We start from the raw sequence: 9,944 nt of genomic DNA on the forward strand, positions 1-9,944 counted from the left end.
AGAGAGAGGAAAGCAGGCTCCCCGCGGAGCAGAGAGCCCGATGCGGGGCTCGATCCCAGGACCCTGAGATCATGACCTGAGCTGAAGGCAGAGGCTTCACCCACTGAGCCCCCCCAGGCACCCCAAGAAACATGTATTTTTTAAAAGATTTTTATTTTATTTTATTTTTCTGAGACAGAAGGAGCATGAGCAGGTGGAGAGGCAGGAGAGGGAGAAGCAGGCTCTCCGCTGAGCAGGGAGAGCTGAGCAGGGAGACGGATGCAGGGCCCAATCCCAGGACCCTGAGAAGATGACCTGAGCCAAAGGCCAACACTTAGCTGACTGAGCCCCCCCCAGGCACCCTCAAATATATATATATATTTTTTACATCTACAGCAAATACTAGAACTGTTCATATTTTAGAAACAAAACGCCTCCATGGCTTCCCCAGTGTGCTCAGAACATACTAATCGGAACTCAGAGGCCTTGTGGTCTGAAGTACCAAACTCTCAGGGGCGCCTGGGTGGCTCAGTGGGTTAAGTGTCTGCCTTCGGCTCAGGTCATGATCTCGGTCCTGGGATGGAGACCCACATCCCGTTCTCTGCTCAGTGGGGAGCCTGCACCCCCGACCCCTCTGCCTACTTGTGATCTCTCACTCTGTCAAATAAATAAATGAATTCTTAAAAAACAAATATTGAAGTACCAAGCTCTCTTTAATTTAATTTTATTTATTTATTTGACAGGGAGAGAGATCACAAGTAGGCAGAGAGACAAGGAGAGAGGGGGAAGCAGGCTCTCTGCGGGGCTCAATCCCGGGACCCCGAGACCATGACATGAGCTGAAGGCAGAGCCTTAACCCACTGAGCCACCCAGGCGCCCCGATGTCTTATTATTTTTTTTTAAGATTTATTTATTTGAGAGAGAGCAAGGGGGAGAGGGAGAACCAGGCTCCCTGCTTGAATAAAGGTCCACACATCACAATGTTCTGGCTGAGCAGAAAGCCAGTTGCAGGGCTCAATCCCAGGATCCTGGGGTCATGACCTGAGTCAAAGGCAGACACTTAACTAATTGGGCCACCCAGGTACCCCTCATCAATGTCTTTTTTTTTTTTTTAAAGACTTTATTTACATATTTGACAGACAGAGATCATAAGCAGGCACAGAGGTGGAAGCAGGCTCCCTGCCGAGCAGAGAGCCCGAAGCGGGGCTCAATCCCAGAACCCTGGGATCATGACCTGAGCCGAAGGCAGAGGCTTTAACCCACTGAGCCATCCAGGCGCCTCCATCAATGTCTTTTGAAGGACAAAAGTTCTTAAGCTTGATAAACTACATTAATTTGTTCTTTTATAATTTGTGCCAAACTAGCTGAATGAAGAGTCCGCCGGGTGGAAATGGCGGTAGGTGAGCCGTTACGGAAGAGGACGTTAGCGAGACTGAAGGTGCACGAAGACAAACTGCAAATGGAACAGAGGGGATGAGAACAGGCGGCATCCGTGAGCCGTGCAGCAGTGCCAGGCAGCTGGTGCGTGTGCTGTGCGGCCCAAGGAGCAGGTGGGCAGCCTGGCTGGTTGTTAGAGGGCCTTCTCCTGGCCCTGCTTAAACTCTGGGAGTTTTCCGTCTAAGTCTTTTTGCTGGTTCTTTTCTTGGCCTCCTGATCCCCTCACACACATGCTAGTCAGTGCTAAGCTCTAAACATCCACGTGTCCTTGTTTCTTCAGCATTTTGCCTTGTGAACTCGACACCTTGGCCTCCTGGCTTCCCAGATCCATCCGCTCAACGCATGGAGACCACGGGGCTCTGCCTGAGTTCTCCTTCCTTGCTGCACATCCTGAGAACCAGGCGGAGGGCTGGAGGAGTCCTAGAATTCAGCGCTGTTGTTCCTTTCCGGGGCTCAGGACTTCAGTGTTCAGAACTGTTTTACGTATTTTGTGTTTTTAGTTTTCAGGTGGAAAATAATTCTGGTTCCTGCTACTTCATCTTCACTGGAACCAGACGTCTCATTAAGTTCCCCCCCTTCTTAAAATTTTATTTGAGCGAGAGAGAGAGAAGGGGCAGAGGCAGAGTGAGAATCCCAAGCCAACCCTACGCTGAGTGCAGAACCCACCATAGGGCTCAACCACATGACCCCAAGTTCATCACCTGAGCTGAAACCAAGTCAGCCACTGAACTGACTGAGCCACCTAGACGCCCGTCTTTAAATCCATTTTTAAAAGCACAAAATGTGGGGGCGCCTGGGTGGCTTATTTGTTGGGCGTCTGCCTTAGGCTCAGGTTATGCATGATCTCAGGGTCCTGGGATTGAGTCCCACATCAGTTCCCTGCTCCACGGGAAGCCTACTTCTCCCTCTGCCTGCTCCCCTGCTTATATTCCCTTTCTCACTGACTCTGTGTCCAAAAAAAAAAAAAAGTGTAAAATGTGGAAACTCCCCTACAGATACTGAGATATTAAAGTTCTAATAATAGGGGCGCCTGGGTTGAGCAGCTGCCTTCGGCTCAGGTCATGATCCCAGTGCCCTGGGATCGAGTCCCACATCGGGCTCCTTGCTCAGCGGGGAGCCTGCTTCTCCCTCTGCCTCTGCCTGCCTCTCTGTCTGCCTGTGCTCGCTCGCTCTCTCTCCCTCTATCTCTGACAAATAAATAAATCTTTTAAAAAAAAGTTACAATAATAAAGATAATATAGTGCAACTGTAGGAAAAAAGCAGACCTACAGAATGCACGGGCCCATAAACAGACCCCTGTAAATGTGGGAACGCAGTAAATACGGGGGCGCCGCGTACTGGAAAGAATGGATTGTTCCACACACTGGATTGGGAAAATGGGCTCAGCGTATGAATACAAAAAGCTGTATCTCGACTTCACACCATATACAACGTGAGCTCTAGATAGATTCAGCACAATATCAAAGGTAAAATAATAGATCTAATTAAAAATAGGAAAATACATTTTTATAATTCGCTAAATAATTTATTAAAAGTAAGCTCTGTACCCAACACAGGGCTTGAACTTGTTACCCTGAGGTCAAGGGTTGCACACTCTACCAACTGAGCCAGCCAGGCGCCCCAGGAAAATACCTTTCTATTAGTGTGTGCAGGGATTGCTTAAGACCAAAAAGACGCCTACAACGTGGGAGAAAACGACAAGTCTTACGTCACCAAAATTTAAGGATTTCTTTTCAACCGAAGCTGGAGAGCAGCATGAAACAGATTTTCCCTCAGAGCCCTCAGAAGGAGCCGACCCTGCTGACTTCCGGATTTCAGACTTCTGGGTGTCCAGCAGACTGTGCCAACGTCCTGCTGTTTTGGGTCTCCTGGTCTATGGTGACTTGTAGCCTGTAGTCAGCACAGATAAGAGTTCGTAGTCTCAGAAAGTCCTATCAGATAGGGTTGGTTTAGAATATTTGTGGAGCTCTTGAAAATCCAAAGGAAAAATTCAGAGATAGAAAAATGTACCAAGAGGGACGCCTGGGTGGCTCAGTTGGTTAAGCAGCTGCCTTCGGCTCGGGTCGTGATCCCAGCGTCCTGGGATCGAGTCCCACATCGGGCTCCTTGCTCCGCGGGGAGCCTGCTTCTCCCTCTGACTCTGCCTGCCTCTGTCTGCCTGTGCTCGCTCTCGCTCTCTCTCTGACTAAATAAATTTAAAAAAAAAAAATGTAAAAAAAAAAAGAAAAATGTACCAAGAATAGGAATAAGCTGTTCATTCAGGGGAAATCCTCCGTGATGGAGAGAAGGGATGAAATGTCAGTGCGTTCTGCAGCATGGGTTAATCTCAGATGTGATGTTGAGTAAAAATAAAAATCTGCAGCCTAACTTGGGTACATATTTTTTAAAAGGCACACACGTATCTGAGGGCACATCAGAGTGGTTGTGAATCAGGGAAGAGAGGAAAGGGTATGAACGCGTTTGTGGGGCCGGAATCCAAACAGCAGGATGGAGACACCAGGGGCAAAGGACAAGGAAGTCCAGATCAAAGTGGTCGAGGGGAGAGGCAGATCCCCGATACTGTGAGGCCATGTGTTTAATGACGTGGGAAAAGGGATGTCTGGGTGGCTCAGTTAAGCGTCTGCCTTCAGCTCAGGTCATGGTCTCTGGATCCTAGCTAAGATCGAGTCCCGCACTGGGCTCCCTGCTCAGCAGGGATTTTGCTTCTGCCTCCCTCTCTCTGCCCCTTCCCACAGCTCCTGCTCTCTCCCCTCTCTCTCTCAAATAAATCTTTCTGTATTTCTTTAAAGATTTTGACACAGTGAGAGAGATCACAAGTAGGCAGAGAGGCGAGAGGGAGACGGCTGAGCAGAGAGCCTGATGTGGGGCTCGATCCCAGGACCCCGGGGATCATGACCTGAACCAAAGGCAGAGGTTTAACCCACTGAGCCATCCAGGCGTCCACAAATAATAAACTCTCTTTAAGAAATGTTGTAGGAGGGCGCCTGGGTGGCTCAGTGGGTTAAGCCGCTGCCTTCGGCTCGGGTCATGGTCTCAGGGTCCTGGGATTGAGTCCCGCGTCAGGCTCCCTGCCCAGCAGGGAGCCTGCTTCCTCCTCTCTCTCTGCCTGCCTCTCTGCCTACTTGTGATCTCTCTCTGTCAAATAAATAAATAAAATCTTAAAAAAAAAAAAAAAAGAAATGTTGTAGGAAAGACATTATGATTTGAAGCCAATGGCCAATAAGGAATTCTTGAGACGTCTGGTGCAAAAAGATGGTTTTATTAAAACACAGGGACAGGACCCGTGGGCAGAAAGAGCTGCACTGGGGTCATGAGGAGTGGCCCATTGTATACTTTCAAGTTGGGAGGGGGTTAGGATAGCCTAAGTCTCTAAAGAATTAGGAAGCACGGTTTCCAGGACCTTGAGGAGCTAGCTGTAGTTGGGAAAGGTCATTTATTACCGCCTAATAAAACCCGGGTCCTGGGGCGCCTGGGTGGCTCAGTGGGTTAAGCCTCTGCCTTAAGTTCAGGTCATGATCCTGGGGTCCTGGGATCGAGTCCTGCATCAGGCTCTCTGCTCAGCAAGGAGCCTACTTCCTCCTCTCTTTCTCTCTCTCTCTGCCTGCTTGTGATCTATGCCTGTCAAATAAATGAACAAAATCTTTAAAAATAAAACCTGAGTCCTGACACCCTTCAGATGTGTATCAGTGGGTCACATGTTTGGGAGATGATTGCCAACATGTATCTTGTGGGGGGGCAGTGGTTAGAGAGGAAGGAAGTTTCCAAAGGAATTTCTGTATGTTAAAGTAGACTTCCAGGATCCTGGGGGTCGGATTAGGATTGTCTTTTGCTCTTAGCAAAGTGCCAACACTGAGACCGTTGAGTACCTAGAGGAAAGTCACTCTGCCTGTTTCGAGGACTTGTCAACGGGCTGTAGGTAGTAGGAAATTCAATAATTTTTTTTCTGCCTTTTTTCCCCACATCATTTAACAGTGCTAACAGAGTCGGGAGGTCAGGGAAGCTATCTTGGCTCACCCACTCCTCACCTAAGAGCCTGGGGAAATCCATCTCTTTTATACGTGACCAAAAGAACGAGTAGCAGTTGAACCCCACACAGACTTACGAAGAGAAAAGCATAGTAACATCCCGACAGAGAAGAGTCCTGGCAGAAAGCCATGCCCAGAAGCAGAGAAAAATTGTGACCGCCCACGTTATCAAAGCCAAACAGGAAACAGCAGCAGTTAGGAAAGAAATGGATGCGGCCCGGGTGTGGCCCAGGTGGGAGGCTCAGTGTCGGGCAAACACCCGTCCCCGCGGCGCGGCCGGGGGCCTCGGAAGCTCCTGGCTGCCCCTGAACACACACCCAACAGCCCTGACTGCCAGTCCTGAGCTGAGCTGGGAAACGCCGGCTCCACAACGTGCTCCTCAGCCTGCTGCCTGCTCTCCTCCCCCAGCCCACCCGAGCTGAGCAACCTCTGAGCGCCGGGGGCTTCCCAAGGGGCCGCCCTGCGGGGACCAGGGGCTCCTAGGATGCCGCAGGAGTCCGAAGTGGCCTTCGAGCATGGGAGGACCCATGCCCACCCTCAGGGACCAGGGGAGCAGGCCGTCGCCACAGGCCATGGGGAGGAATCTGGGGGGCCAGTCAGCACCCTCCTGTCTCTGCTGGGGCCCCAGGAGCTGGTCACATGGGGCCTGCAGCACGAGCTCATAGAAGCGCGGATCCTTCCTGTGGGCAGGGCAAGGAGTACAGGCCGTGGGAGCGCTTCGGGGCGTGAGCTGGGAACCTGCTCGTGTTGTACACAGAAGCCGTCACTCCGCGGATGGGCCACGGCGTGTCTAGATTTTGCATGGGGTTAGGCTGGGGATGTAGCTCGGGCAGGGTGGGGGGTCTCAGCCCGGAGGAGGCATGGACAGTAGTAACGAGGGCCATGACGTTTTCGTCTCTACCCGCCTGATCTCCGGTAAGCTTCGCCACAAGACTGGGAGTCCGGCTCCATTACTGATGCTATTTTACATATGAGGAAACAGAGGTTTTCAAAGGCTGCAGGGCTCTTCGAAGGCTGAGCTGGGCCAACAGCCCCGGAAACCCCTCAGTGTTTCAGATCAGAGCAGTGGCTTCTGTTCCACATAAGAAAATCCCAAGTTGAAGTATCTTCGGGCACCAATGAGAAAAGCAAAGTCTCAACCAACAGAGGAGGCATCTGGGCCCAGCTGCCTGGCCCAGGGAAGCCATGAAGACGCTCCCGGAGTGGGGCATGTCTGCCCCTAGCCACACAGTCAGAGCGGAGAGCACGGTGAGGACAGGAAGCGGGAGAGAAGGGGGCAGGAGGCGGAGGCTCCTCCAGAAGGCGGTACGGACGGAGAAGGTCCACTGGACAGGTGCGCAGCCCACTGGGTGGGCTCGGGGGGCTAAGCGCCGGGGCATCCCCCGTACCCGAGAGGACGGTGGTCACCCCGGGAGGAGCAGCTCCGGAGGATGAGTGTGAGCTCGAAAGCAGAAGTGCTCAGCCTGGGCACCAGCCCCAGGGCATCTCCCAAGCCCAGCAACCCCCACCCCCTGACTGGACCATGCTGGGACAGGACTCCTCAGCTCCCCCTCTGCAAACCCAAAGCTGGACTAGAGTCCTTCGAGAAGCCCCTGAATGGAGCAGAAGGCTGCAAGTCCGCGCGGACCAGACCGCAGAGCAGCTGACTGGACAGGCGCTGGTATGTGAGCCCCAGCCCACAAAGGGGCCCCAGAGCCGGCGGAGAGCCAGGGGAGGGCAAGAGACAAGGGCAGGCAGGCCTCACAGAACCTCACGGGGGCTCCAGTCCTGCAACCCAGCTGCAGCCAGGAGCGGACGACGGACACCCCGGCTCCCACTTCCACCCTGGGGAAGACACCCAAGCGCACAGCGGGCCGGGAGGGGCTGCAGCAGGCAAAGGGCCCCGAGGAAGCCGGAGAGAAGGCTGCTAGAAGCTGAACTCCTCCCACTTCTGCCCAGGGATCTAGACACGTTGCTGCACCCTGCCCCCTCCAGAGGGATGAGTCACTTCTCAGATCTGGCCCACCCCCAGCTGTTTTTGATTCTCAGGGTCACAGCCAGCTCCAGGATCTCAAGGACATCCAAGGAGGGGGAGAGCTTTTGGGGGAGCGGGTGATGGTCTAGTGCCCGCCCCACACAGGGACTCAGGGTCCCCCTTCTCCGCAGCCCTAGCACTACAAAGGGAAGCCCATACTGGGGAGGGGACCCTCCCGCAGCTGCCTAATTACTGCATGTCACAGCTCAACTGGGTCACCCATGAGACTGGGCTATTTCTAACTGCAGCAAATGCCGTCCCACACCCCCTACCCAACCCAGGAGGCCCAGAAACGACGCTTCCTCAAGGTCTGAGGATGGACAGAACTGCCTGTTCCCTGCTGGTAACAAGGTGCCTTGCAACTGGGGAAGAGAGCCCTCCCCCCCCACTCTTCCTTCCCCTCTTGCCAGTAAGCACACAAGACAGCGTTTTTGGTCTAAAATGATGGACATTTAGACATTGACGACAGGCTCACACCTGACCAGCGCCATGCCAGGGGCAGGCCGAGCAAAGACAGAGAGGTAGGGAGTGGGCACTGTGGGGGCGCCAGCCAGGACCCAGGGTCGCCACTGGCCGCCGGGGTGGGGGTGGGCAGGGGTTAGCCACAGTGACTCCAGAAGTGCCAGGTCCAGGATGGTCATAGTCGGGGACTTGCAGAGAGCCGAGTGCGCCTTACCCCTCCTGGTGAGGCCAGGTGCCCGGCTCAGGAAGCCACCTTGGCTCGGGTCTTCCCAGGAAGAGACGAGGCCGGCCTTCAGTGCGGTGGGTCCCAGCTCACCAGCCAGATCCTGGGCTCTTGGCTGCCAGCACGAGTAAGCGGTGGGATGGTGCTGTCCGTCACGCCATGGTGGAGGCTTGGGATCCGGGCCGTAGTGGCAAGTTGTGCCGGGCCATGCTGGCCTCAATTCTTCTGCTCTCTGGACACATGCTGTCGTCTGGGAGGAGCCCTCTCCCCCCAGCCACTTGCCGCCACTCGCCACGGAAAGTCCTCATCAGAAGCAGCACCCACAAAAGAAAGAGAGGCAGCCCTGGAGAACTGCCAGCCTCCCGCAAGGTCAGAGGGCACTGCCCCTGGACACGCCCATCAGAGGCCCGGCCCTTCTTGGTTCCCAGCATGTCAGACGCCCAAGGAGGGAAAAGCGCGAGATGCTGCTTACCCACAGCTGAGGCCCCTGCAAAGCTTGCAGGGGCGTTTCCCAGGGGGCTCTGGCTGGATTCGAACACAGGCCAGCCAGTGCCAGGGCCACAGGCCCCCTCGACAGCACAGGACCAGTAGTTGGCTCCTGCGGTGGCCCCAAGACACTAAGGCACGACGCTAATCTAAGCCCACTGGGGTGAGGTGGGGAGACGACAGGCTCCAAGGGGCCTCCTCAGGTCGGCACAGCACACAGTGACCAAGCAATGACGACAGCCTGTTTTTTCCAACTTGGCACAGGCTGCAGGTACAGCGTGATGACCCAGGGATGCCAATGGCTCTTGCTAGAAGGGGCAGTACGTCCCGGCGGCCCCAGTAAAGGCCTCTGGAAAGCAGGGAGAGCCCTGGTCGAGGCTGGCACCCCCTCGCGGGCCCAAGGGTCAGTCCCGACCTGGAGGGTGGGAGGCGGATGCCGGGCTAGGAAGGTCGTGCCATGACTCCGAGGCCCTGGCGGGCTGGGGCCCTACCGGTCTCCAGCAGGCCCCGCGTGGACATCCTAAGGAGGGAGCAGGAGCGGCGAGTGGGGAGCGGGCGCCAGTCTCGGGCGGGCGGAGCGCCGGTGGGCCGGCCGCCGGGTGCTTCAGGGCTGCCTGCGCAGGCCGGGGCGCCCGAAAGCCGGGTGCATGAGGTTCTCGGTGATGTAGGCCACGAGCAGGCAGATGACCACCAGCATGACGCAGATGGAGCCGCCCACCGCCGTCATGGCCACCACGATCTCCCGCATGCCGGCCGGCTCGGCGGCGAACTCCACGCACTCGGCGGGCCCGGCGGGCTCCGGGGCGGCGGCGGGCTCGTCGCGCAGCGGCAGCGGCTGCAGGCACAGGCGGTAGCGCACGCCGTCGTGCACGTCGGGCAGCAGGTAGTCGCGGCAGGACGCGCCCAGCAGCACGCGCTCGCACGGGAAGCGCGTGTAGGCGCCGCGCCACGAGCAGTTGAGCGCGAAGGCGCGCACGCGGCGCGCCTCGGCCGGCGCCAGGCGCCACTGCAGCAGCACCGTGCGGTTGCGCAGGACGCTGGCGCGCAGCGAGCGGCCGGCCGAGGCGTGCGCCGCGCAGCCGGGCGCCTGGCAGCGGAAGCCGCGCGCGGGGCTGCGGAAGCACAGGCGCCCGCCGCCCGCCTCGGGGCCCTCGGGCAGCACCTTGTAGGGGCACCAGGGCGCGTCGGCCGCCGGCTCCCAGCCCGGCGGCGTCGGGACGGCGGCGGCGGAGGGCGGCGGCGCGCAGGCGGCCAGCAGCAGCAGCAGCGGCGGGGCGCGCATCCTGCGGCTGGGCGGCGCGGCGGGGCGCGGGCTCGC

The 9,944-nt window shown here is 56.4% G+C and overlaps 1 protein-coding gene across 1 annotated transcript; it reads right to left on the reverse strand.

Annotated features, from left to right (window-relative positions):
* Positions 1–7,883: 7,883 nt before the first annotated feature.
* On the reverse strand, positions 7,884–9,939 carry FNDC10 (fibronectin type III domain containing 10). Its single transcript, XM_004781356.3, has one exon. It carries the CDS (start codon positions 9,906–9,908, stop codon positions 9,231–9,233), a length of 678 nt encoding a protein of 225 aa, XP_004781413.2. The 5' UTR covers positions 9,909–9,939; the 3' UTR covers positions 7,884–9,230.
* Positions 9,940–9,944: the final 5 nt, after the last annotated feature.

The sequence above is a fragment of the Mustela putorius genome, unplaced genomic scaffold (genome assembly GCF_011764305.1).
Source record: "Mustela putorius furo isolate JIRA1106 unplaced genomic scaffold, ASM1176430v1.1 tig00003853_pilon_pilon_pilon, whole genome shotgun sequence".
NCBI classification, from domain to species: Eukaryota; Metazoa; Chordata; class Mammalia; order Carnivora; family Mustelidae; genus Mustela; species Mustela putorius.